This window comes from Thunnus maccoyii, chromosome 12, assembly GCF_910596095.1.
Source record: "Thunnus maccoyii chromosome 12, fThuMac1.1, whole genome shotgun sequence".
Taxonomy (NCBI): Eukaryota; Metazoa; Chordata; class Actinopteri; order Scombriformes; family Scombridae; genus Thunnus; species Thunnus maccoyii.
In genome coordinates, this window is record NC_056544.1 from 14,446,184 (window position 1) to 14,474,153 (window position 27,970).

General features: G+C 40.0%; 1 protein-coding gene across 1 annotated transcript in view; it reads right to left on the bottom strand.

Moving 5' to 3' along the window:
- gpc1b (glypican 1b) overlaps positions 1-27,153 on the bottom strand; it is a 76,372-nt gene extending 49,219 nt beyond the window's left edge. Inside the window, exons 1-2 of the mRNA XM_042429188.1 lie at positions 27,040-27,153; positions 26,346-26,908 (exon numbers count right to left, since the gene is read on the bottom strand). Coding sequence (XP_042285122.1) covers positions 26,346-26,505 — 160 coding nt within the window. The 5' untranslated portion in view covers positions 26,506-26,908; positions 27,040-27,153. The remainder of the gene's footprint in view (positions 1-26,345; positions 26,909-27,039) is intronic.
- Between the last annotated feature and the right edge of the window lie 817 nt (positions 27,154-27,970).

The window sequence follows — 27,970 nt, forward strand, 5'->3', positions numbered from 1 at the left end:
CTAGATCAGACTGGACCACCTGATCTCTATCAAACTAAAAGATTTTAAAAACAAACAAACAAAACAACAACAACATAAAAAAAGACCTTCACACATTCCACAGCTGATAGCCAAAACCCCAAACAGTACTGAATTTGTCACGGGTTAGCACTTTTTAGCGTGACAGTGCAAGGCTGACTGGTCACACAATGAACCTTCGAGCACTGGAACAAGCTTAATGATGTAAAAAATCATTAGTCCTCTCACTGCTGACAGGGACAGTGGACAGATTATGTGCAGTTTGAGAATTTATGTTCCGCACAGCACAATCCAAGCATTCTTCACAGATAGATCAGCGAGAACCACAGCAAATTACTCTTCACCATAGCTGTAAGGGGAATTACATCCACAGGAGCTTGGAACTGATGTGCAGCTCAGATGCTAAAAGGTCAGATTAGAATGTAACACTCAAGGAAGCGGAAAAGCTATGCATTTGACATCAAAGATGGGTTGTTTGATTTACTTTTTTTTTCTTTAAGAAAACCTCTTAGTAGTGTAGTGAAGGTTGTTGAAAAGTGCTGTATATATTATACATTATAGAAATTTTAGCTGTTATTTGGCCATTTACAGACTCTCTGGTGTTAAGATTCTCACAGACAGCCCTTTAGGCCTTTAGAATCCAAAATCTTGGCATATTGCCCAAGTGGGAGCAGCTTTATTGCAGCGCTCTGACAGGTAAATGCACAAGATGTGTAAAGGAATGTTTGTGTCTTTCAGTCGGTATGCCTCTGTCTAATCCCCTTTTCAGTCCAGGCCTGAAAGGAGGCTTTTCATAGGTTCGTCTTTGAAAAAAGAAAACCTAAATGCTTGTCAAATCTGCACTTCTGAACTTGGAAGTGCAGCAGTTCTCTTTTCTGTCCTCCTTTCTATCTGCCTCCGTTGGTCTCTCCTTCCTTCAGGCATTTGCTCTGTCATACATACTTTTAATGTTTTTCCTCAATCCTCATGTCGTCTTCAGAGTACTAGATGTTTTTCTGTCACCTGTCATGATTTCATGGTTTTCTGTGTAGCTATACTTTAAACATGGAGCTTGAAATTCTATCTTGCTCCTCTCAGTTTCCTTTATCCCCAGATTTTGTTAGAGACTTTTCGCAGTTTTTCAAATATCAGATTTTCTCAAACATTCCTATGTGTTCTTTTTTGGATCTCTTTCCTTGTAACTTTTTCATCTCCCCATATTTTACTCTTCTTTCTTGTTATCAGCTGTCAAAACTTTCCCACCTGCAGTGTGACATCTGAGTAACTGAGTTCAGTCAACAGATGAGATGCTTCATCGTGCAAAAAATTGTAATGATTCTCCACTGATGGCTACAATGCACTGGCAGTTGCAGTGGTTAATTCTCACTTTGATGTGACCCTTGACATTTTATTTTTAGCTGGATATGAGAGTTTAGTTTCAGTTTCATTGCAGTGGATTATGATTGTTGAACTCGATCTGCTGCCCTTAAAAAACTCCACATAACTATCAAATTAGCAAACATAGTCAGCCATCTGACCACTGGTTTCACATTATTTCAATAAGCAAGGGTCAAATTTAAAGAATCTTATTTCATAAAATAAGATTCATAAAATATCCTTTCCTTTGGTGCTGTCCCAATATTAAAAAATAGAATAAACTTTTTCTGAGTGACTGAAATGCACCAGTGAGAGTGGGACAAAGCTTCTCCTCTGTCCTCCCTCACTGGAAACAGTCATTAGAAAGAGCTGGCCTGTGCTGAAAGGCTAGATGGTTATCCTCCCAGAGTGAGATGAAGGCAGAAGAGAAGGAGGGAGAGAGAGCATTGAGAGGGAGGCCACAGGGAGACAGATAGGGCACTGGCTTTTGCTGAAGGGGTAGATGGCTATCCCTCCAGCCAGGGAGAGAGGAGGAGAGGTTGAAAGTAGAGAACAAAATTGAGAATTTATAGAGTATGGAGTAAGGAAAAAAAGACAGAGAGAGAGGGAGAGTAAGAGACAATGAGACAGAGAAAAAGACTGAAGGGCTCTCTGTGGTTATTTATCCCACTAACTCTGCATCTTATCTGCAGTCCAGACGCCAGTCAAAAACGGGCACATGATGGCATGCTACTGGAGTCAGCAGCACACAGTACAGTACAACTACCAGGCTAATGACCATGAGCTACTAACCTTACATAGCTGGCATCATCATTGTGGTCTGAGACTACTGTTTACTGTTTGAAATCTGTTCACCCTTCATTTAACAACCACTTCTGCAAGGCTGTACTCAGGCACAGCAGTGTTTTTAGCTAAAAGCCTCATCAGGTATGTTAACATGCCCACAATGACATTGTTAACATGCTGGTGTTTAATATGTATAATGTTTACCATGTTAGTTCAGCTTTTTAGCATGCTAACATTTGCTAATTAGCACTAATTACTAAACAGTTGAGGCTGAGGGGAATGTCATCAGTTTTGCAGGTATTTGGTTATAAACCAAAGTATTGTAGAATTTTGTGATTTTATGATGGAGGAGGAGGAGTTAGGAGATCAACAAACTTATTACAATTAATTCTGAGGGAGACATGCCATTTCATGGCAATCCATCTGGACTTCATTTTCACATAATGATGATGCTAGATTAAGAGTCAGAGTTTTACCAACGTTATTAGGATACATCATCTCAGAGCCATTGATGTTTATACAACATTTTGTGGCAATCCATCTCATAGATGTTGACCTGCTGGTGGCAGAATCACCAGATTTATTGGAATTCATCCTCTGGGCAACATAGATATCTGTACCAAATCTCATGGCAATCGATCCAATAGTTGTTGAGATATTTCAGTTTAGACCAGACCCAGACTGCCATCCATTTTGTGTACTAAAAGTATTAACAATGCGTATAACAGGACACACATCTGCATCATTATTTCCATAATCAAAATAATTAGTTTTTGTGGGCAGACTATTCCACAGTTTTGGTCAATAATAAGAAAACACTGCTTCTAATTCTTTGCCTTAACTGTTGGTACATTTAATGCTGTGGTGCTGATGACCTAAGGCAGCAGTTGGGAGAAAACTAGTATGACATTTGAAAATGTCAGTCAAGTGCATGACTACCTTTGACATACAGCTCTCATTGAAGTTCCTATTAAAATACATCTTTCTCTCCACAAGGAATGTAATCCATTGTACTACATCTCCTCCTGCAGGACAGATTTCCACCACCTGCTCTTCCAACTCTTCTTCCTCCTCATCCAGCTGTATACAATAATAATAATAATAATAATAATAATAATAATAATAATAATAATAATAATAATAATAATAATAATAATAATAATAAAAAAACTTTATTTATATAGCACTTTCTTATCAGTGTTACAAAGTGCTTTACAAAAAGAAAACCAGACAAGGAAGATAAAGGTAGAGACAATAAAATGAATAGGATCAAATACATAAAAACATATATATACAACATTTCTAAAAGCATTTACAAAGAGAAAACTTTTGAGAAGAGGTTTAAAAGAAGCTAGCGAATTAGTGTGTCTAAGTTCAGTAGGCAAAGAGTTCCATAGTGTGGGATGCCCGAACACCCTTATTCACCAACTGTAACCTGGGAGTAACCACCAAGGCCACATCTGGCACATACCAAGTCAGTAAGTCAAAGATGTACATAGGTGCAAGGTCATTTAAGGCCTTAAAAGTGAGCAGTAAGAGTTTAAAATCAATGTGAAATTTAGAAGGGAGCCAATGTAGGGAGGCACGCACGGAAGTAATGTGATCATGCCTCTTTGTTCCAGTAATAAGTCGAGCAGCAGCATTTTGTATCAACAGGAGACAGTGGAGGGAGCCCTGGCTGATACCCCAGTAAAGTGCATTGCAATAATCAAGCTGAGAATAGATAAAAGCATGTACAACCTTTTGTAAATCAGCAACTAATAAAAGTGTCCTAATTTAAGAGAGTATCTTGAGCTGAAAGAAACATGACTCCACAACATTCTCGACTTGATGTTCAAAACAGAGGTTAGCATCAAATATTACCAAAAGATTTCTAGCAGCCTGCTTAATACTATTTGACAAATTGCCAAGGTTAGTAGAAGAACTGATGAAATTTTGTGGGACCGAACAGAATGACCTCAGACTTATCATCATTAAATTAAAGTTTTGGGACATCCATTATTTAATACCAGCGAGGCAAGTTCTAAGATTTGCTAGGCTGCTAGGATCTGTGGATTTAAATGGCAGATATAACTGAGTGTCGTCAGCACAAGAATGGTAAAGCACATCATGGCTCTGAATAACATGGCCGAGAGGCAGCATATATAGAGAGTGTAAGAACAGAAGGGGTCCAAGAACAGAACCCTGAGGGACACCACAACTCAACTGGGCCATCAAGGAAGTACAATTACCCAGAGCAATGGAAAAAGTTTTGCTGGAGAGGTATGAACATAATAAGCTGAGAGCCGCGCCCTTGAGGCCCACCCAAGTTTCTAAGCAATGTAAGAGGATACCATGATCGACTGTATCAAATGCAGCACTTAAATCTAAAAGAACTAAAATCAAGCAGTCACCTCTGTCAGTAGTACGTCATTACTAACCTTAACAAGAGCTGTCTCTGTACTATGAAGTGCTCTAAAATCAGACTGGAAACAGTTAAAAACACTATTATTATTCATAAAAGTTATTAGTCGGGATGAAATGACTTTCTCTGGAACCTTAGATAAAAAAGACAATTTGGCGATTCGTCTGTACTTAAGGACAGGGGGTGCAATTAGGTTTCTTTAGCAGTGAGTGAATAATGGCATGCTTAAAACTGTTTGGAAAAGAACCAGAAGCCAGACATTGTTAAAAATTTGCAAAATAACAGGGCCAACAGTGGAAAATACCTCCTTGAGCAGTTTAGTGGGGATGATGTCTGAGATGCAGGAGGAGGAATTCATATGGAAGACTGTATCCTCTAACACTGAGATTGTGTTGTTTTGAAACGGGGAAAAGAGGCAGAAAAGGTGTTTTAAATGCTCTGAAGACCACTGGACTCGAATATATGGGCTGAAGCCAGCACTCGCCTGACATCATGTAGCCTCCCAGCATCACAGCCACCTACAAAGCCCACCATTGTGTGGCCCTGCCTGTGCCTTCCACCCACACCCGTCACACCACCCAGATCCTGCTGCACTGGCATCAGTCAACGGACAAAAGAGCACATTTGATTAACTTCATATCTGTCAGCTACCACTGAGGCATGCCAAAGCAGACATGTCAGATCATGCCCCATTTGATCTTTAAGGGGATTTTTTCTTAAAAAAGAGAAAAAGGCCAACACGAAAACTAGATATTTGCTCGCATTGACATCGTAAGACGGCATCTCTTACATGCACACCTGTCTTTATACAGCAGGTGTGTGCGTGTGTGTGTGTTTATGCAAGTTCCTGAAGCACTGTGTGTACAGTAAGCTTTATATCTACATACCTAACTAGACAGAAATGGGTCTCCCAGCTACTTTCTCTGAAGCTCATATCCTCAAAAGAAAGAAAAGGCCAGATTAACCCGGTTTTAAAACCACAGTTCAGAAATATGTAAGATTTTGTTTAGATTTAACAATTTTTACACATGAAGAAGTGTAAAATGATACAGAAACCAAAGGATGATGCCGTGATAGCAGATATACAAGCTTCAGTTCCTGTCTGCTATGACAGATTTTAGTAATTTTATGTAATGTAAATTATCTGCTCACAAAGTATTTTGCTAAAGGTTCATGTCTACAGTAAGTTGGCTAATTTTAAATGTCCAGTCTTGCTCTCTTGCTCTCAGTATTAACCTTTATGTATAAAGTTATTTTTATTGCCCCTGTCACTGGAAGTGAAAATGTAATAAAGTGAGCTTGGAAACGACCTTTTCTCCTAATTACCCTTCTCCTTGGCTTAGCTAGTGTTAATCGTAGGAAAGGCTTTAAGATTCAAGCCATATGCAGAAAAAGAGGGCGAAAGGAGAGCTTCACTATAATATCATCGGCTTTCGAACAGCTGGTTGAACACTGTTGTCACAAAAAAATCCAGGGTATCAAGTGCACCTTCAGTGTTAAAAAAAAAAAAGGAAAACGAAAGAGAGAGGGGAAAGAGATGAGGTGTTTCTTTTGCAGCAGAGCAGCGTTGCTTCAGAGAATAAAGACAGTGAACATCAAAGCCTACTTCGGGCTAGAAATAGGGGAAGAGAGAGAGAGGAGGAGGGTGGAGAGGCAGTAGGAACTTACAGCCTGTGGTCCCTGCTTAGGAAAAAAAGACTGAGACGAGATGCAAGAAAAAGGAAAAGGAAGAATAGTAAGGAGAAAGAGAAGATCCTTTTACTTCAGAGAAAGGAACATGTTCTTGACAGAGTCTTATTAAGGCCGCCATCTCCAGACAGCACGATAGGTTCCCTTTACAGACTACAATAATAACTACAGGGGTAGTCGCCAGTTAACTGCCAGGGCAGATGTCTGTATCACCAAATACTGCTCCAGTGCATGACCAAGGCCTTTAAAAGTGCTACAGGCTGGTTTAACTACAAGGACAGACCTGCTCATAAAAGCAGATATCTCCTCCATGTTGTTCCACACACACATACGGTAACTACATACAGACCGCAGAAACACCTAGAGGTACAATAAAAATCCTAAACCGCGACAGATTCTGTTTGCCAAACAAGGCAGACACAATATAATTTTGACAAGAAGACAGACGTGCCTCCGAAGCATCTCCACAAGGACACGCAGAGGCACATTGCACGACCTTGAGTTGCATCACTCCATTTTTTCTTTCCCAACCGGGAAACTTTTTATCATACGTTCACTACTGCCAAGTGAAAAGATAAGTTAACTTTAGATAGACTTTAAAGCAGTTAAGGGGACACTTAGCCATCTGAGCCTGCTACTGTGAATGTGCAGGTTCAGACGCCAGGAATTCTCGGGGACGCTGAGAGACCAGAGTGGTGTTTGTGGACAGATTATGAGTGTGCCATTCCCAGGGAACTCAATCAGAGGAGATAGGGATCTAATCCCTAAGTAAACACTGAATGGTCAGAGAAGAGCCTTGACTTCCTTTATTTTTTTCTCATTTTGTTTATCTGTCATTTGCCACCTCAGCAACTGAGGATGGGAAATCTTGAGGCGAAAAACTATGTCCTGACTATAATCAACAGAATTAGACATAAACTTCAGTCATTGATGCCTGAATCTGACTCAAAAACTGTGTAAATTCTAAGCATACATGAAAATGACAGAAAGTTAATTGTCACTGTACTATGAGACAACTTTTTTTGAAAATTAGATTTGGGCAACAAAGGTCCTCAGCCAGAAAAAAGCTGGAACATTGTGCGTCCTAACCTCTAGGCCACCGGGGCATCGCCAACTTTGTCAACTTTTCATAAACTAAGAAAAACATTCCTGTTTTCATCTTTGGGACAGTGTATTTTTCAGATAATCCAATGAGCTTTTAAATGGTTTATTGAGCTTCAGAAGTTGGAGAATGTTCTCAGCACATAAAGGAAGTTTGAACTCACCAAAATTGATGAGTGACATTAATGAGTGGTTTTTATTGGACACCAACAGAATGATATCAGGACTTGGGCCTTCAACATAAACTCATTAAAACCCTATAATTAAATGATTATCTTGATCATGAACACATTGTGGAGAGGAAGCAAAAACAACAAGGTTTTTGGGATTTCCAAGACGGTTTCAGCAAATTCTTATTATATTATTCACTTTATTTAAAGACTAAGATCTTTTCAAATATCTGAATACTAAAGCAAAAGCAAGCTAAATTGCTTAAGTTATAAAATGTAAGAAATGACTCAAAGTGCTTTAAAATGTCATTAACCTTGCCGAGCTCAGAATTTGTACTGTATTGTGGTTTATGGAAAATTATATCTCTCTGGTCATAATAGGCTAAAAGTAATTACACAAAAACACGTCTTCAGGTGACGACCTCTGCTATCTTTTCAGGAAAATAAAAGGAAATACAAAAAGGTTGTTATAAAAAGAACCAAGAAATAACCCCTTAGGTATTTGGGCTAAGAGAGATGAAGATTTTGCATGTTGGAGGAAAAGCATCTCTATTTGACTACAGGACAGACACACCGATGTTCTCTTCTTTTTTTCCTCTTAGCATTAAAATTGCAAATTGATTTCTCATTTAATTCAACCATACAAATGCACAAAGAATACTGTTGTATACATTTTTGTTGTACGTGGATCAAAACAACTTCTGCTCTTGGGGCAATTAGAGAAACACAATCGAGCAAAGAACACTTGCTGCTTATGTATGCTATATCTAAATGCTAAATGAACTGTAAACAGGCACATTATCAATTTGCATTTCACTTTGGTAATAAGAAGACACGTGGGAACAAGACTCCTCTTCCTCCATTTTTTTCCAAAAATTATAGACATTTATAGACTACTAAAGGCCCATGACAGTAGGTAGAAATAAAATAATAATCACATTACAATGAAAGTGTGAGCACGGTCTATGGAAAAGAGTATTTATAGCAGTGTAATGGTGCATTAGGCGCTGTGTTCCCAAGAGAGGAGGGGGCTGAGCTACAATTTGCAAAATGGGTGATGTGGGAGGTGGGGAGTTTGAATGGTTAAAGCTCCCTCTTCTAACAACCGCTGCATGTCATTTAGCTAGAGAAGAGCTGGTAGGCCGTCACACAGAATAACTTTCCATGCCTGTTTGAGAGAAGCAAACTGAGAGACTAAGAGAGTAAAGTGCTTTTAGAAAAGGTAACAATATGGTGAAAGTGGGGGGAGAATATTGCTTGACAGTGAATGCATCTCATCAGAAGGGCTGGAGTGGTTTCCTATCACAATGCAGAAATGTCCTTGGAGGGTTGTCTGAGATACATTTAGCATCTATTCAAAGTGTGCTGCCAATCTACTGTATGGTACTTTAGAAGACGACTAGAATAGTACTTCAGTGTGTTATTTATAAAGGCGCCAATATAGTTCAAAACGCACGCAATTCTGTATACACTTGTGTACATTGGGTGTCCGCATATACTGATCCTCACACATTTGTCGGCACGTACAGTCCACATGTACACTCCAAGAAATGAAACGTGGATGTTGTTTGCATTACATAGTTGTTTTATGGTGAAACTACTAAATAATTGCAGTGTTGAGCATCAAAACAAGAAAGTGTCATTGCATTAACATAATAATGTAAGGTTTCAGGAATACATAGTTGTGCTGACCGAAGTTAGGTAATCAAGTTATTTAAAATGTACTGCAGGCATTTGACTACATAAACAATGTCCCAACACGCTTTCTGTACTTCTCCGCACATGTGCAATACGCGCAGGTTAGCGGCCATTTTCTCTTGCGACTGCAACTCGAGGCATTATCCCCCACAGAGACGCGCCCTACTCTGCCTCTGATCGACTAGTAGTCATTGCCTTCGTTGGTTAGGTTGGTTAGGTTTAGGCATGAGAATTGAGATGGTTAGGGCTAGGGTAAGAATAGAAGGGTCAGAGCCAATCAGAGGCAGAGTAGGGGTGAGTCTTCGCAGAATACAGGTGGGGGAAAAAATAACGCCAACTGGACCATGTTTTCACAGCAACCATTGGCTGAAAGTTTTTATTGCAATCTACAGCAATCCATCATTTTAGTTGGGTAGTATGTGAATCATATCAACAGTATCATTTATCAGCGCATTAACAACAGATGATTTTTGACTTTTATGTGATTAGGCGTAAACTTTGATGTTAGATTTGAAAAGCCTGTTGTCGCTAGCTTAACTCTCACACTATTAAATGATATTCTCCTTCTCATGTTTGTCTTTTAAGAGCAAAATATGAAACGTTACCCCAAGGTGTTTGAATATTACTGTATTTAACTTTTTTTTTTTTTTTTATCTTTGTCTTACTTTGTTATTAACTCACCAAGCACTTCATTAGGAACACCTGTGCAATCTAATGTAATCTAATACAACAGCTCTGCCATAAATTCTACTTTTATGAAGCTTACACATTTGCTGTTTTATTGACATTGTCAGAAAGGTGATAATTCTACTTTATGTTTATCATTGAGGTGTGTGGAGGTGGTGTACTGGAGTGTCACTAATATTTTGCCCACTTTATGTATGTTAGTGAGGTGAACAAAATATCAGGAACACTTTTCAATATAATGCACACCAGTACACCACCACCACACACTATGACCTCAGTAATTAACATAAAGTAGAATTATCACCTTTCCGACAATGTCGACTAAAACTGAAAATGTATAAGCTTCATAAAAGTAGGATTTATGACAGAGCTGTTGTATTAGATTGCATTAGATTGCACTCCCACTTCTACTCCACATTATGCACAGCTAAAGTATAAGGGCTCTACAGTGCAAAACTTTTACAAGCAGTATAATCCACAAACAAATAAACACCCATGAAGTTGCTGTTAATAAAGTTGATACAGCCAAACTAGACTAAATGGGCATAGATTTGATTATGAACGGTAGGGATATGTCCCTACCAATATCAAGGTGTTGCTGGATTGTCCCTACCAATATTTTTACCGATCTCAAACAATCTAGCCACTTAAACCCCATGTAATGTTAACGGTAAGATTTCTGTAGAGTTGCAAGGTTTGTGTGTTTTCTGCAAAAAAGTGTGCTATTATGATAGAGTGAAAGAGCAGGATATGGGGGATACTTGACCTGATGATCTGGCAACCCTCATCTTCAAGCTGTACACACTGTTGACTAGTAGCAGCCCGACAGCAGCAGCAGTAGTGGAGTCAGTGAGGTGGAGAATCTGAAGCGGTTAGTATTTATAGTTTAAACATTCCAAATGTCAAAGAATTGAAAATGACTTCATTGGACAAAACTAAGATACTTTGGTATTATATTTAATTTCAGCCATTAGGTGCTGTTAGCTAATGTGTATCAGACATGCTGTTTAATTAAAAAATGCTATTACTGTTGGTGAAAATTCCTCCCAAAAGCAAATTAAGACATCTGGTCCCTTTTAAAGAAGAACCAAAGTGTCAGTAACAGATGAGCTTAGTTAATAGGAATATTCTGTGATCAATCCAAACATTAATCTTTGAAATTAGTGGGAGAAACAGTTACTATCTAATGCCATCTCTCCCCTTTTCAGCAAAGTTGTTATTGTGTATATGTCATTAAGACATGAACAGGCTTAATTAGTCACAGCTTGTCCAACGGATCTGTTTGTGACTGTCAGGCATCATTTCATTATGAAAATCTTGTCAGCAGCAGTCTGAGCAGCACAGAGACACACAGACAGGTGAGCTGCAGCCTCTCAGGTGAGCTCTGATGTCATAATGAAAGATCTAGCCATAAGTTCAGGAGTTGAATGAAAAATAATACAAATAGAGGTTTTTGAGATGATTTAACTATAGGTTGGAGCATCACTGCGGCTCTGACATGAAACTCATCTGAGAGGCTGCAGCTCACCTGTCTGTGGGTCTCTGTGCTGCCCACGCTGCTGCTGACAGGACGTGTATAGAATGAGTCAAATGCAGAGGATCAATTTCATTTCAATGTATGTGAGGACTGAGATATGACAATAAAGAAATCTTAATCTTAAACTCTTGAGTTGTGCCGCCCAAATCCACAAAGTGAAAGAAGGACAGAATCTCAGGTGAGGTTTGAAAACCTTCCAGCAGCGAATTACAGAACAGCACATTACTCACTGGCTTCTATATATTTATTTTATTGCAATATTTATTATGACAGTCTATGATATGTTATTTTAAAACATTCATTTTTTGTCTCAGATTTATAATTAAGTAGTCTATCAATAAAATAAAATGTAAAAAGTCAGCCTGTCATTCAGTAAAGTAAACATTTTCACTTGCTGCTTATGTGTCAGTCTATTTATGTGTGTATGTGTGTGCGCACATGTGCCTGTGAAAGAGAAAAGAGAGATAGAGAGCAAGTACACATACACAATTATTTTGGCCGTCTGACAAAAAAATGTCCCCACCAAAGTTAAAACCAAACCTACGCCCTTGGTCTAAGGATGCCTTTGGATGCAGACAAACAGAGAAAAAGCCAAAGTTCTCAATTTAAAATGACATGAAATGAAAACAAGGAAGTAAATCTAACTAATTTTATATGATTAACTGACATTAAAAACTACTTTTTTCAGTTGACTAATTGATTCCTTGATTTCTCATTTTAGCCATAAACATGAGAATGCCTAAAAAATGTATACATCTCACGCTGGGTACCACACCACAAACAATATTTTATGCAGCCCATATTGGCTACACAATGTTACCACATAACCGTTTCAGAAAGCAGCATAAACATACATCTAACCACTCATTAAATTTCATCTTGGTAACATTTTTTGGAAACCAGTTTTATGAGTCTATCGTCCCAGAGTGGTTAAAGCATATGGTGTGCTCAGTAAGTATACAGAACGGAAGACTGAGGGCAAAGTGTGTCTGTATATATGTATGTGTGTGCCACAGCATACTGTTCCTCTCCGGAGGTCATCTCACCCTTCAGCTCTATAGCTGACCAGCCAGCAGTGGATAAACAAAGACAATGGCAATGATTTAAGCTCCAATGACCTCAATGTCACAGCCAAGTCTACCATCTCTGCAGGTACACATCTCTGCCTGGCCGAATGTGATTCAGAGTGCCAGTCACATGTATTACTCTCCTCCTTATTCCTCAGCCTACCATTAATAAGAATTTGATTTAATTGCCCTGCCAAAGCATGAAAGATAATAATCGAGTCAGTTGTAAGAAACTGAGGGAAGGGATATGTTTGGAGAAGCAATTTGTGATTGATTTTAATTTAACGAGTATGCCTCGTCGGCACACACTCCAATAAACATACACACAAACACATAGATACACACATATATTTATGTATTGGTTGAATGACCGGAGTCAAAGCAGTCAGAGGAGACAGCAGAATCATCTCTGTGTCCGAGGCATAAACAACCTTTATTGACGTCACCAAAAATCAACAGGGCCAGGGCCTGAGAAAGAGAAAGCCAGCCAATTTATATAACAATGTGGGAAAAAAAGGGGGCTTTTGTGATGAGCACGACAGCTGTGCTTAATCAAGGGAAGTAAGCCAAGAGAGATGTGAAGGACACAGAAAGAATGAACAAAGGTGAAGAAAACTGGAGAGAGGAAGAAGAGGCGTTGAAGGAAAATAAGAAGATAGGATATAAGACTGAAGAGGAGGGGGAAAAAGTCTTGACTCTACACTTGAGAACCTGAAAAAGGGATGAAAGATTTAAGGAGACTGTTGGAAGCAGAGTTCCTCCCAGTGAGCGCACAACTCTCTTGACAAAACAGCCCAGTATGGAACATCAAAGCCTCGATGCCTCTCTTTTTGCATCACATTGTGAACAGGGGTAAATTTGCCAGAACCAAGACAAGAAAAATAGGTGGTTGCTCCCCTTCATCAACCTACTGTGCTCTTAACAAGAAGAAAATAGTTTTCTTCTCTCACCCCTGTCCCATGGGGAGGATCGTAATTTCTATAAATGTTACTATTAGAAACTTTAAATGTGTCATAATAAGTCAAAGCTGTTTTTTTTGATATTATAAAAGCCTACACCAGAGCCACTTTTCTTGTTTCAGTCCATCCAGTCTTCGACGCCTTCGCCATTCATCAGCAGACATCACATGCAGACCAGAGCTATTCATCCTGAGCCTTACAGTCTCCTCTTCCCAACAGGACTTGTGATTCAATTCGACTGAGTGATGCCCCAGCCCTTGAAGCTGCTGGGATTGTTTGGCGAAGTAGGGCGGCTGTGTACAGGGACACATGGGTGCAACAAGGGCGTCACTACTGCTGCTTCACAGCAAGAGAAGGTGATTTACTCATATACCGTACATGTGCGTAACCCGTGCACACGTGCAAAAACACATGTCAGTTCATTAGAGGACACAAGCATGTTGGCAGACATAAACACAGACACGCACAAATAGAAGCATGAGATGTAAATTGATTTTGAAAATGCCACGCCGAGTGATATAAGTGTGCTGAATAAATTAAGAGCTAACGTGGGAGGAGTGATTAGAAATGTAGACAAAATGATGCTGTGGTGAAAAAAAAAAAGTAAAGCAAGAGACACAAAAACAAAGAACAACAGGATGAAACAGGTGAAAGTTACAATTGCTATATAAACCCTGCGCATCATCTCTGTCTCTCTCTTTATCTCAGCAGGAAAGTAGTGAAAGCATGAAAGATTTAAAGAGAAGGCTTTTAGTTTAAACCATGGCCAATCCCAAAGACACATACTCATACACAAAATAGAGAAAAGAGATACTAGACTATCTCTGACAAAGCTCACTGTTATAATCGCCAGTCACCGGATAAAAATTGCATAAGTTCTGAACACATGCGCGCACACACATGCTAGCAAGCACCTAGCATCCCTCAGGCCTTCTAATATGACACTGTTGAGTCAGGGATTCCGGTGGAAATACAGTGCTGCAAGATGCTGCACTTACTGTAGCTATCACCTTGTGCACATGCTGTTCAAACATACTTAAAAGTACATAAGGAGTAAAGGAATGCAGTGCCTTAAAACAATATGATGACCATCCTATAGCTGAGGGTTTCTTCTGATTTTTATAGTAGGTTGCAGAGTTTTAGCCTCAGACAGGTTTAGAGTGTTAGCGATAAAAGCTCACAAGCAACTGTCAAACTGACCTTGAATGAGGCACTTAGCATCAGACTATTTAAAATGAATTTTCATAATTATAGCTCTTGCTGATTGGCATACTACTCAGCAGCTCCCAGTATACTGCATATCCTGTATGTACAATATGTACGCCATGTAATCCTGCACAAGCCAGCAGGTTGTTGCTGTAAATAACATGGTCACCTTGTCTGGAAGAATAACAGTTGAATAAAAAAAAATGAAAACACTATGTAAAACACGTATCATGTACGCACTTATTAAAATATGCAAGCAGAAACACAGTCATGCATTAAAGTAATGCACCAAGACTCTCACACTCAACGCTTTCACATAGTATATATTTAAATACACACACACACACACACACACACACAGGCAAATGCACATGCACATGCATAAACACTTTGAAACGCATTAGAAACACACAAGGCAGCCATGCACTAAGCTTGGGTTGACAGAGTTCATTTGGAAGATGTACAATATTTATGAGAGAAGACTCTGCAGGGGAAGAAGAAGAGATGAAAATAGTGAGGGAGCAGTGGGGGGATAGCAAATAACGAGACGAATGAAACGATGACGAGTGGGCCCGACTGAAATGCCCTCCGTTACGGCTGAGCGGAAGAAATGCAAGCTAAATAAGTCATTGTCATTTCAAGTTCATTAGCTCCCTGCTTGCCATCCCCTCCTGGGAGAAAGGAGACAAGAGGGAAAGTGTGTAAAGGTGTACTGTAACAGTACAGTAGCAACACCTCTGAAATTGTAGAAAATGGTTTCATTAGTTTTAAGCTTGCATCGACACGTTTTTTCTTACACAAGCAAAAATTCAGTTTTTACTGCAAACCCTTTATTGCCTCTTCACCAGCTCCATCAGTTCCATATAAATCACTGTTTCTTACATTTAGTCATTTACAATCTTGCCACAATTTCTGCAGTGAATGTGGAAAAAGTTTATAAAATGTTTCTAAAAAAAATCTGAAATGTTAAAAACAGATCAACATTTCCTTCACACGGTTTTACTTTGCCATGTCTAAGATATGATGCTTCTTAGGGTGTAAAGAGGTTATGCATACAGATGATTTCCAGAAACATTTTTCCTGAAAAGGGGACACAAAAAATAAAACAGACTGGAATTAGTGAGAGAGACTATTACAGGGAGGGGAGACGGACTGACAGACAGAGAGAAGGCAGGAAAAGTAGGAAAAGTGGAAAAAGAACAAAAATAAGAATTTAGGTAATAAAAAGCTAATCCTGTACCAGAAAACAGGATGACAATTGACAGTAATTACATATTTCCCCCTGTAATTATGAGCTTTTTTTATGCGCCCCTCTTCTCATAAGACCTTAGTAATCCTCTGGTCATTCCCACTCTTCCATCTTCAAACAGTTGCTCTACCTCCAGATCTAAATAGCCGTACATGGTCAAGCCAAATAAGCAAACCACCATGAACTACAGGGGCTTTCCTAAACCACAAATAACGCTTGAGAAATGATGTCACATAAAACCAGATCTCACTATCTAATTACAGAAAAATGCGCTTAGGAAGCACAAAATCCGACAGGAGATGAGAACTAGAGTGGTTGGAAGAAAGCTGCTTCACCACAAACTGGGGAAACAGAGATATAAATGGGCTGCAATGCACAGCTATACCAACTCATTTGGGTACTCTGGTTGATAGAAGAACTAATGCTATGGAGGACTAAGGATCTTTTCAGTTTTAGCCAATTATACAGTGGAGATTCCGAAAATGAAGCGGATGTAGAGGGAGACATTGTACATTAGGATCACAGAGCACTAAAGCCTGGAAAACTCCAGGAAGCCAATAAAACAACGCACAGATTTGACTGTAATTACATTCAAACTCAAGGAAGCAACGGAAATTGGGAGACGATTAAAGTGAGTGTGAGAAATGGATTCCCACAGGAAGATTAAAAAAGAGAAAGTAAAAAGATGCCCCGAAATTTTACAGAATCGTTAAATCAAATATAATTACACTGACTTTTAAGGGTAACGGTTAAAGAATGAATTCATCTTGTTCCCGAAGCCCGGAAGACACGAGGAGTCCTGCGGTGCAATCTTGTTTAACTTCACTGACAATAAAAATTTTTGAATTGTATTCTTGAAGCATATGACTTTAATATTCAACCGATTAAATGCATTGTAAAAATGTATCACAAAAACATGGAGTCATAAAAATCACAGACAAGTACCAGAAACAAATGTGCAATGTCTTTTTGGAGAGCATCTGTGAGAATGCAGTAAGTTTCACATGAAAAATAAATGAATTCACAACTTTCCCTGCAAGAGCAGATAGGGAGAGAGTGAGAGAGATAAAGCCTTAAAGGCAGAAACGACTCAGGGAGAGAGAAAGAGAGGAAAAAAAAAATAATTACAATAATGGAAACTGGTGTGAAACAGTTTATCTTGATGAGAGAAAATCTTCAGGAAATTATGAACGCCAAGTAACAATAACGCCAAATAACGCTATTGTGTGGAGCCTCTTGCCTACAACAGCTAAAAACTAAATCCTACAAAATGACCAATTTAAGAGCCAAAAAGGGAACTGTCAGAGAGATAAAGATTTGATAGAGCTGAAGAGAAAGTGGTGACTGTTCTGCATCCCAAGTATGGAAACATGCTTCTCGTTTGGAAGAGACTATGGAGAATAATGTTTATACCTCAGGGGAGAGGAGGGGAAGCTGGAGACAAAGAAGATATTCACAAGAAACACCTGGGATATCAGCCTCACACACACACACACACACACACACATGCAGAAACACATACACTAACAGAAGGCTTGATGACTTGCAGTCCAGTTTTTTGTATAGCTACTTCTGCACTATTTTATTCTGCAAGGATTTGAGCTATAGTGTTTTTAATAACAACCTACAGTATGTGTGGAAGAAAGGGCCACTGCCGAACAGAGCAGAACAGAAATGATTGCCTATCAAAGGGAAGTGCGTAGTTGAGGAATATGTGTACTGTTGCGCCTGTGTGTCCTATCTTTATTAAATCTGTATTGTGTGTACCAGGCGTCGGAGCAGCGAGGTGCTGGACAAATTTCAGCCATTCAACAGTTAGATGACACCTTACTGATTTTATCAGCTATTCTATCTTTTTTATATACAGCCCCAATCTCTCATCTCTTGAATTTCCTATTTCCTCTTCTTTTTTATCTAAGAGATAGGGGCCTGAAAGCTGTCTCCATCAGCGAATATCCATCTTTTTTGGCAATTGTATTGGATATCAAGAACTGGATCTGAGCTGGAAGAAGTGCACAAAAAGTGTTGGTTGGTTGCACAAAAAAACCAGTAGGGAGTGTAAATGCATTAGCTACAGATAAATAACATGACAAAGCATTTCCATGTCATACTGCCACCGAATCAGCTGATCCAAGTCAATTAAGTCCAAAGCACGAAATATTCAGTTTCACTTTACAGAAAGAAAAGCAGCAAATCTTTGGTGTTTGTGCTTGAAAAACTAAAACTATTAACCCAACTATTAATCAAAAAATAGTTGACTAGTCATTTCAGCCATAATCAAAAACATATTTGACAAAAAAGAGTTGCAATCTTATGTAATTTTAAAATACCATAACATTTAACCTGTGCAACAAGCAGGGTAGAGAATATTTGTTTTTTCTTCATTTTGCCTTCTAATCACAGAGAGACTCTTAAGATTTATGATGTATGACTGTAAATGACTGTAAATCTGCCAGAAATAAAGGTGTTTTATGCTCTCAACATATTTTTGGTTTTTTTGTCAGATCAGACCAGTATTTATAATCATAAATCTGAATAAGAATCAATAAAATCTTAAGAATACCTGTTGTCCTTTTTGTGTGTGTGCGCATGTGTGTTTGCATGTGTGTATTTGTCTGTCACAGTGGGTCTGCTGAATCTTTGGTGCCACAGCCACAGGATTTCCCCTCTGGGATGTGTCTTAGCAAAGGAAAGAAAGTCTCTCAACACATACTCCAGTCCACAGCTGCAGACAGTGGGTATGTATGTGTGTGTGTGTGTGTGTGTTGGCGTAGGGCGTGTCACCCAGTAAAATTCATACTGCGTGCCCTCACTTAATATGGTAGTGGGCGTCCCAGTTTGGGTCAGTACCATCTGTCAAGCAGCAGGAGGCCAAGAGGAGAGGTAGCTGGAGCAGAGGCGAAGACACGCTGAGGGCTAAAGCCAGTTCCTTGTCACTTCAAATACACACCTAGTCTACAGAAAGCACTGCTGGAGGGGACATGAGCCACAACAGCTTGGCATGGCACACACACACACACACACATATACACATTTACATAACCGACAAAAGGGCAAAACACAAACACCAGGAATTATGCACACACACACACACACACACACACGCAAGGACAAGAAATGGAAAGGAAGCAGTTTAATAACGTTCTCACTACTGCTTTAGAAGTCATACAGAGTGCACACATCTGTGGCGCACACAGAGACAGATATTCTCTTGCTCACTTGTGGACACGTTAGGCACATGCACGCACATCTGCGCCCAACCTCCCACACACACACACACACACATACACAACAAGAGACAACGAAGGGACTTCCTGTGACAAGGGAATAATTCTCCTTTTGACACAGCCAATTCCTCTGAAGACAAAAGAGGAATCGTACACCGACACCCTACCTTCCTCAGAGGAACAACACACATGCCCCCACACTCTGTACACATACATAGGCCTGTTGCAATGACACTGCAGCTCCCTGTGGTGACAAAAAAAAAAAAAAAGACAGGCCTATGCTGTCATCTTTGGCTCTATGTATCTGTGTGTGTGCTTACCATGGGAGGGTTGTACGTGTGAACTCCTACTCTCGCATTAGACAAGTGACAGGGAACAAAAGACAAGAGAAGCGAGAGGGGTGGCAGCAGCTGAAGCGCATTCTGGTCAAAGAAAATGCAGCTCATACTTGTCAAGGTAGTGTATCATATTCTGAAAAGCAGCGTCTTTCAGTCCACAATTTCCAACATCTTACACCGTGAGGTAAATTGTTGTAACTCCCCTAAAATAGACACAGGAAATAGAATAGAAAATACTGACATGTTTGTTAGCTTTTATGTCAATATAATGACTCAAAATATGAGTATATTTATAGGAAATAGGATGGAAAATTGTCTAATTTCCTGTCAGACTTCAATTGTTTGTCCAAAAATGAGTGAATTTTATATGATTTCTTCATGGTCTGTGCTATAAATGAAAAACAGGTAAGTGTGTAATCTGTAAAAAGGGTTGTTCAAACACCATCCAGAGCGACTTAACGAGTCTGGAAAGACTGTCCTCCAGATCTCCATGTTTCTAACAGGCCTGGGTTTGAAAATGATTACATAAGGAAGCAGCGCAGGGCACATTTTTTAAAACAAGCTTTCCTTTTTTACCGATTTTAATTTGTTTCTCTTTTTTCCTCCATATATCCCGTGACAGGGCGGAGTAGGGACTAGCAAAACCAAGAAGACCAGGGCAGCCAGAGTCATAGTCAGCAGACCACCAGCTCTCTCTCTCTCTCTCTCTCCCTCTCTCAATCTCTCTCTCTCTCTCTCTATGGTGAACATCAAACACGCTGTGGTCTGTTTCTCAAGAGGCTTCTTACTGACTTCAGCATTTTAACAACTCTGGCATATTCGGTTAGTAGGCAAACACACATACACAAACCAATGCAAACAGACATGCACACACACACGTACACATAAACAAGCGCGGGCAGGAGCCCAGATGCAGAGATTCACACACTTGAAACTGCAGCAGAGTTATGAGCTTGCACATTGTGATACAGAAACAACAGTTGCCTCTGCTTTAATCTATCTGTAGAGGAAGCCCAACAGACAACTGTGTGAGGTTTTATGCTGACATTAACCTTCAATAAGCCTTGGCCCTCTTATCTCCAAGTCAGTTAATGAGTTCCATTCACAAGACGGCAATATGTAATTCACTGTGATCAATTAGTTATCCACTATATGGAGAATAAGAACAGCACATAAGCGAGGATATTAATGGGATGAAGATAAGGCTACTGTCCAGAACGGCCACAGTGACAACACTGCCCGCTTATCTCAACACACACAGTATTTACTATTTATGGTTACATTTGGTCTGTCCCTTTATCTGTATAGGAAAATCAATCTTTTCAGAGAGAGATCTAACATTAGAAGAATCTTAAAACTGGCTCAAATGCTTTGTGGAATTAAATTAAATGTATTTTTTTTTTAGCATATTAGATTATAATTAAGTGACAATTGTATTACAGTGCTCTTCATAAGACAAACAAGACAGCATTTTGTTTCTTGTGCTGCTGCACCTTTACATTCAGTTCAGATTTGTACCATGTAGGAAGCAGGGCTGCAACCATTGATTATTTTGATTATCGATTAATGTGCTGGTTATTTTCTTGATTAATCACTTTGTCTATAAGACATTACAAAACTGAAAAATGCCTGTCACAATTTCCTACAGCCCAAGATGATGTTATCAAATGTCTTGTTTTCCCTGAAAGTCTAAAACCCAAATATATTCAATTTACTACAATGATAAGCAGCAAAATCTCTCATTTAAGAAACTAAAACCATCAAATGTTTAGAATGTTTGCTTTAAAATTGACTTAAACAATATCCAAATAGTTCCCAGCTAATTTTCTGTTGATCCACTGATCGTTGGAGCTCTAGTTGGAAGTGTTACAGAAATGTGGAGGTCCGACCTTTGATGTAAAAGTGATTTGAGCAGATTTTTAAGATGCTGACCATATAATCACACCATCCCCACTTTAAGTCCCACTGGGGACCTTTGTTGCATGTCTCTCTCTCTCTTTCTCCCCTTGTTTCCTGTCTGTCGCTACTGTATCTTACACACAATGAATGCAAATAATGCCCCCAAAAATATACTTCAGAAAAAACTGAACTTCATTTGAGACATTGAATATTAAAGGAAGGTTACACAAAGACAAAACATGCATCTAAATTAGTAACAGAACCGCAAGCAAACATAGGATTGTCATTACTTCCCAATGGATATACACTGTGATATACTACTTGCCAGGTGTCCTTCATGTGTTTTGTGCCCCTGAATTTGGACGCAGTTCAAGTTTCCATGCCAACTTCTAAGGAGGGTTCATTATGGGAGTGCCCACTTCACTTGCCCATTTGGTGCCAACTATATTATAGCCTTTTCCTATCAACATAATATATCCACTTTAGAGTATGCTGATAATAATGCAATGGAACGATAATGCTAAAATCATTGCTAACACTGTCAACATATTTTTTTAATAATCTGACTGGCATGAGAGCACATAGCTGAGGGGACAAGAGTGAAGTACCACCACAGGTCAAGCAGCTTCACAGGGGGGCACGCTGGTGGAGAGAAAAGCCGGAGGGTCTTAAGCAAACAGCATCCAGTGAAAAATATACAGCTACTATATAAGTATGTCCGCAGAGATCAAGAGCTTAAATACATACAACAATGTACATGATCTGAATTTTACTGCAGGCCATGAACACTCAGATGGGCCACATCTGACAGCTGGGTGCTTGTACACCAATAAGGATCAAATAAAAATACTGTAATTTCCCAAAAGTTTCTTTAAATTGATTAGTGCAGTGTTTCTTGTTGATTTAACAGCCTCCATCTGGCTGGTCAGCTATGTTTTGTGCCAGCAGGAGACTCCTATCACAATTTAACCTCTGGCTGGGGAGTGGCGTAGGGGGCAGCAAACACACTAGCAGCCATAATCTAATCATTAGCCTCAGTCAAAGAGGTGAGAGTTGCCCAGGAAGATTTTCTACTCAATTTGGGAAAATCTATGCTGTTTTAGCTACAATGCTATACCGCTATAATACATTTCGAGACTTAGACCCATGTTTGCAGTCCAGCTGCTGAGTTCAAAACATTCCCATACTTTTAGCTGTGGGCTACCCCCACTGATCAGCCCATATTTCCACCCACAAGCCAGTTTTTAGTCAACAACAGTTCCTAGCAGGCCTGTTGAGTAGCAATCCCACTGTGTCATTAGTCAAACACTGGTTAGAGATGCTTTAGAGTGCTGAGCGACTCATAGTCAGCCTGTAGCAACCAGCAATCAACAACAACACAAATACAGCATGGGAAAGCCAATGCCATATGAGAATGTTACCAGCCTTGCTGCAGATGTCTAATGTAGCTTGTCTTTTTGTATAGGCTTATATGACATTGAGCATCTAACACTTATTGCCTGCCAGCTGCTTTCAAAGAGCGTCTGGCGCCTCCCTCCTTAAGAGCTGATGAGAGAGGGAAACAGAGAGATGAAGAATGTCATCCTCTGAAAGACAAAAAGATAAGTCATCAAGACTGTAATGATGGGGTGGGACAGGGAGGGGGCAGCGCAGAGAGGAGACAGATGAGTCCCATGAAAATCAATCATCCATTTTTTGGTAAAGAGTGACAAAACAGGCTGTTTCCGAAACTGATTATACTCCAAAGAAGTTAAACTAGCATCATCAAATTCATTTTAAGAGTATCAATCAGTTTACATGATTATTTGCGAGCCATTGCTTTTCATTTGTGCTCAGTTGATACTGTTCCCTTGGTCCAGTAAACACAGCTTCAATACAATGATAACAAACAGCTCACCCTTAACTCAATAGCTGTCTTCCGCATGGCTTTTTCCTGCAGGGCAAATTACTTAAGAATAGGGGACTATTCAAGTTGTTATATGAGGTGTATCGACATGAAGGCAATATTTAGCAATCTCCTTTCATCGCTGACTGAGCATAATCAAACAGAGATTGCGATATGGGATGGGGGTGTTCATGTGGTTGGAGATTTCTTACCTTTCTCACTCAGTTGTGCCTAATCTAAATGTAAAGAAGATAGGTACAAAGGTAAAAAGAAAATCAACTTTAAAACCCCAAGGTGTTGGATCCTGGAAATTCCATTAGCTTAGGAGCACATTTTTATTTAAATTTTTCTTTCTGGGCAAATTACTTGCAGACTTTATTCGCATATGCTTCCAAGTTTCATTATCATATGTAAGTTTTGTGCATCTATAAAAAGAAGTTCAATAATAGTTTCAGAAGTACATTAGCTACTTTGTGTGTCAAGGAATTGCATCTCATTAACTGTACGGAGGTTTTGAAAGGGCTGTGACAGAACATTATTTTTAGGGTTGGGATGCAGTCATCTCTCATCGTCCTCCCAGTCTGAACTGAGGTGATGTACTCAGCATGTGACCTTGAGTCAGGCCCGGCCAATTCATTAGGTTGATCAAGCCCTGGTGTCACAGCAGGAAATATCCTGCTGCAAATGTCAGGGATCATCCACAACATTCAGGTGGCTCATAATTTGCAGGCATAAATTAAAGCTCTCATATTTTACTAAGGTGTTTAATATGCCAGACTGAAGCATATCAGCGGTTATTTATGCTTGAGAGCCAAGAGACAGGGACACAGGGAGAAATATCGTCAACGTACAACACCAAATCTCCCCCTTCTCTCTCTATCTCTTTTTCTCTCTTCAATTCTCTATGTCTCTCTTTCTGGCCTTCAATATCTGTCTCACTCCTCGACTTTCTGTCTTACCAAGAATGCATTGACCCCAGACTTAAGTAAGCTCCACATCATTGATTGAAACAAGAGGAATAGGTGGTGTCCTGACAAGACAGATTCGCTCTTTAAAGCATTATGGATTACAGACATTTGGAAGAAAAGGGGATTTCATCGGTACCAGGCATTAATTCTGTCAAATGATTTATTCAGTATGGTCAATCAATTAAATTAGAAGCGTCCAGTTGCTACTTGGCCCTTAGTACCTTATGATGTATGGTGTGATGACATGAGCTAACAGTTTCATCACATTACTGCCTCACCATCAAATCTTATAATCTCTCCTATCCTATCAGAGTAGGAATCTACTGTATATCTTTGCATCAGATATCATGTTCCACAAAGGCTTAACGTCCCATTTATGCAACTCAGTGGCAGCTCTCGACCATCGCAAACCTGAGTGCGAACAAAATGGAGACACCTGCTATCTGTAAGTTGAAAAGCAACAGCACATCACACTGTATATACTATTTCTGTCAAGGCACAATGCTCTTTCTGTAACGGTGCTGTGCTGTGCTGTGCTGTGCTGTGTTGTGTGCGAGCCCATATGCTATCAGAAAATAGAGCAGTTTCTACTTTAGGATCATCCTGAGTGAGTGACCTTTAGGTGAATACTGCAGAAAGTCACCCTTGTACTTCTCAGTGCCGTTCAGCCTGTGCTAATGGACAAACATTGCCATCTTCACAGGAGAGAAGAGTTTATCTGCTGTCACAGTAGTGTAGCACTCTGTGGAAAATGAATTGGACAACATAGAGAAGCTGACTGACGCAAGATCTGGAGGGGCTTTTTGAGGAACAGTATGCTATCAGATTGGGAAGGACTGCAGCAGTGTTACAGTAAAAGATGAACATTTCCCATGTCCACACTCATTTCTTGTTTTCAAATATTTGCCTTTTGCCAACTGATGTCAATTTTTGGAAAAGGGTTCTTCACATTCACTTATTCTACAGTTTTGGAAGAATGAAATATACAGGATGTGAGTTCAAAAGTGAGTTATACTCCCTGTGGATCTGTACACAGGAAAGCGGTTTTGTAAGCATGCACGGTCACAGTCTGCTGTCTTGTCCATGCATGTACTCTACTGTAAGTGTAGAAGCTGAAATTGCTGTAAACTGTGTGTGTGTTCATGTGTGTGGAAGCGTTGCACCAAATTCCAGGGGAGGCACACGTGTAATCATCTGAACTGCAGAGGGGCTTGTGACCGTCTGACATCAGACCATGAATGACACAGTGAGCAACATCATATTTGCTGGTTACAGCACATGGTCAAGTGACTGGCTGGCGATTTATAAGGAAGAATTCCCCTCAGTACAAAGACCAGACAGCTCAAAGAGGAAAGATTAGGGAGTGTCTTCATGAATAGAGTTTAGACTGACAGGGAAACTCAAGAGAGAACAGAAAGTGAGGTACTGGTCTGCCAACTGGTTTTTTTCCAAAAATGTCGAGTGTGAGAACATTTGAAGGGACTTTCTCATTTTTTTGATCAGTGATCAAACAGCCAGATTGTCTACGACATGTCTGTACTGTCTTAATATCTTTTGAAAGCAACATTTCATCTTGAGAGATAGCTGAGAGCTAGAGCTCCTCTGCTTTTACCATGTGACGTGAAATGAGTGTGACTACAGGTTCAAAAGGTATAAATATAGAAACTGGGTTATCTCACCAAAAAAAAAAAAAAAAAAAAAAAAAAAACTTGTTTTAATAAGACATATTTTTAAGTTCCAGTATGCTACAGGCCACACTAAGTTCAAAGAACTGAGTTTGGGAATCAACACTCAAACTTACAATCATTCATTTTTACAGGATATGTCAGATCTACCCATGAACTCTTACAATAAATGGTGCTACTGCAGGTGCGAGTTTGGCCCCAAAATAGACTAACATTCCTTGGGGGGATTGCAGAGGGATTATGGTACTCAGTGGCAATGAGTTTAAAGCAACTGTGTGGTACTTTATAGTGTATTAAAGAATTTAAATAACTTGTGTCATGGTATTTAGGATTTTTTTAGTTCAGGGGGTAAGATCAGAGAGCGCACAACATTATGGGAACAGACTTTGGTCAGACTGTATTTTAAAGGAGCTTACCTGATATTTCAGCCTGAGGGACACCGTCCACAGAGAATCCTTTGCCGCTATAAAACTGCCTGATATCCGAGCAACTCCTGGCTTTGCTGGTCCCTTTGTCCCCATAGGCTGTTGCCGTTAGAGAGCACAGTGCCAGAGCCGCTATGATGAAGGAATCCATCCCAACCGATCGCTGTATGTGGACTTAGTCAAGTGCAAATCCGACTGTGTTGAGTTCTAAACGGAGCGGAGACTCCCAGTTAGTAGCCGCGTGTCAAACAGTGGCTACTGAGTGCTGCTGTGCGTAAAATATCCTCCACCTTCCTTTCTCTCTCCTGCCCTTTCAGTGCGTTCACTGAGTCTGTGGCTGGTCTCCGCGCACTGCTGCACGGTACAGGAGCGACTCTTCACAGCGCAGAGGTCCCGTCTCTTCCCACTCCTATTATGCAGGGCCGATGTTGACAGGACAGCAGCTTATTATTTTTCCCAAAATAATTTTATCTTGTCACGCAGTGCACGGGATGAGCGCAGATCTCCTGTCTGTCTCATATATTCCACAGTTGAGGTTTAGAGTGTTGGCTCACCTAGAGAGGCAGAAGCAAGAGATGAAAGAATTAGGTTACGCACTTACAGCTGAAATAATGTAAGTCATGTCAGAAAATAGCACTATATTGCGCTGACGCTGTGCAGCCTGGTTCTGTCGCCGCACGCCTACCGGCTATTTTGACGGCCCCGGAGGGATCTGAGTAAAGAGGTGCGCACAGGCAGCTACCGCAGCTCGTTTCCAGTCTAGAACAGGGTTGAACGATGCTATGCCAGCGCTGCCACTCTGTAGAAAGAGGAGGAGGCGGGGGGGAGAGAGAGAGAGAGAGAGAGAGAGAGAGAGAGAGAGAGAGAGAGAGAGAGAGCATAAGGTTTTGCGTTCTCCTGCCATTTCCGTTTAATTCTGTGTGCATTACTGTCTTACAGGTTTGATTCGTGGGTGTAGTTTAGAAAACATCTGTGATTTTGTATTAGCCTGTGTGTGTGTGTGTGTGTGTGTGTGTGTGTGTGTGTGTGTGTGTGTGTGTGTGTGTGTGTGTGTGTGTGTTGTATCTTAACGTGGTCTGGTTCTCAGTGAAGGAATGCGCGCTGCGCGTCCTGACAGCTTGATCTCCACCAGCCAGGTGTCACAGGTGAACTGAAGGTGTGCACTCGACCCCATCCAGTACCCTCCCACCAATATAGGTCAATGTTGAGTAGCTCTCCTCCACTCTGCAGAGAGTACCTGTATACATGTGCCATATCACTCCTCAAGGTGCAATTAAAGGGCCAACAAGTCAGTACCTGCCCTGTGCTGTTCCTAGTTTACCTGTCACCTGCAAAATGCCTTCATTATCTGAGTTTCTGTGTGTGTGTTTCAGCCTGAAAATGAACAGTTTCAGGCTTGATTTAAAGTGGAAAACAGAGGACAAGAAACATTAACTATATTCACCCTCAGTAATAAGTTTGCACTTGTGTTGTGCTGTCAACATGCTTGTATTCAAAAAAATATATGAATGCTGTTTACTAAATTGGTTTTGTTTAGTGAAAGCCTGAAAGGTCTGCTTCTTCTTGCATCTCTAAAGGAAATGCTGTGTTTATGAAGTACATTTTGTACATACTTG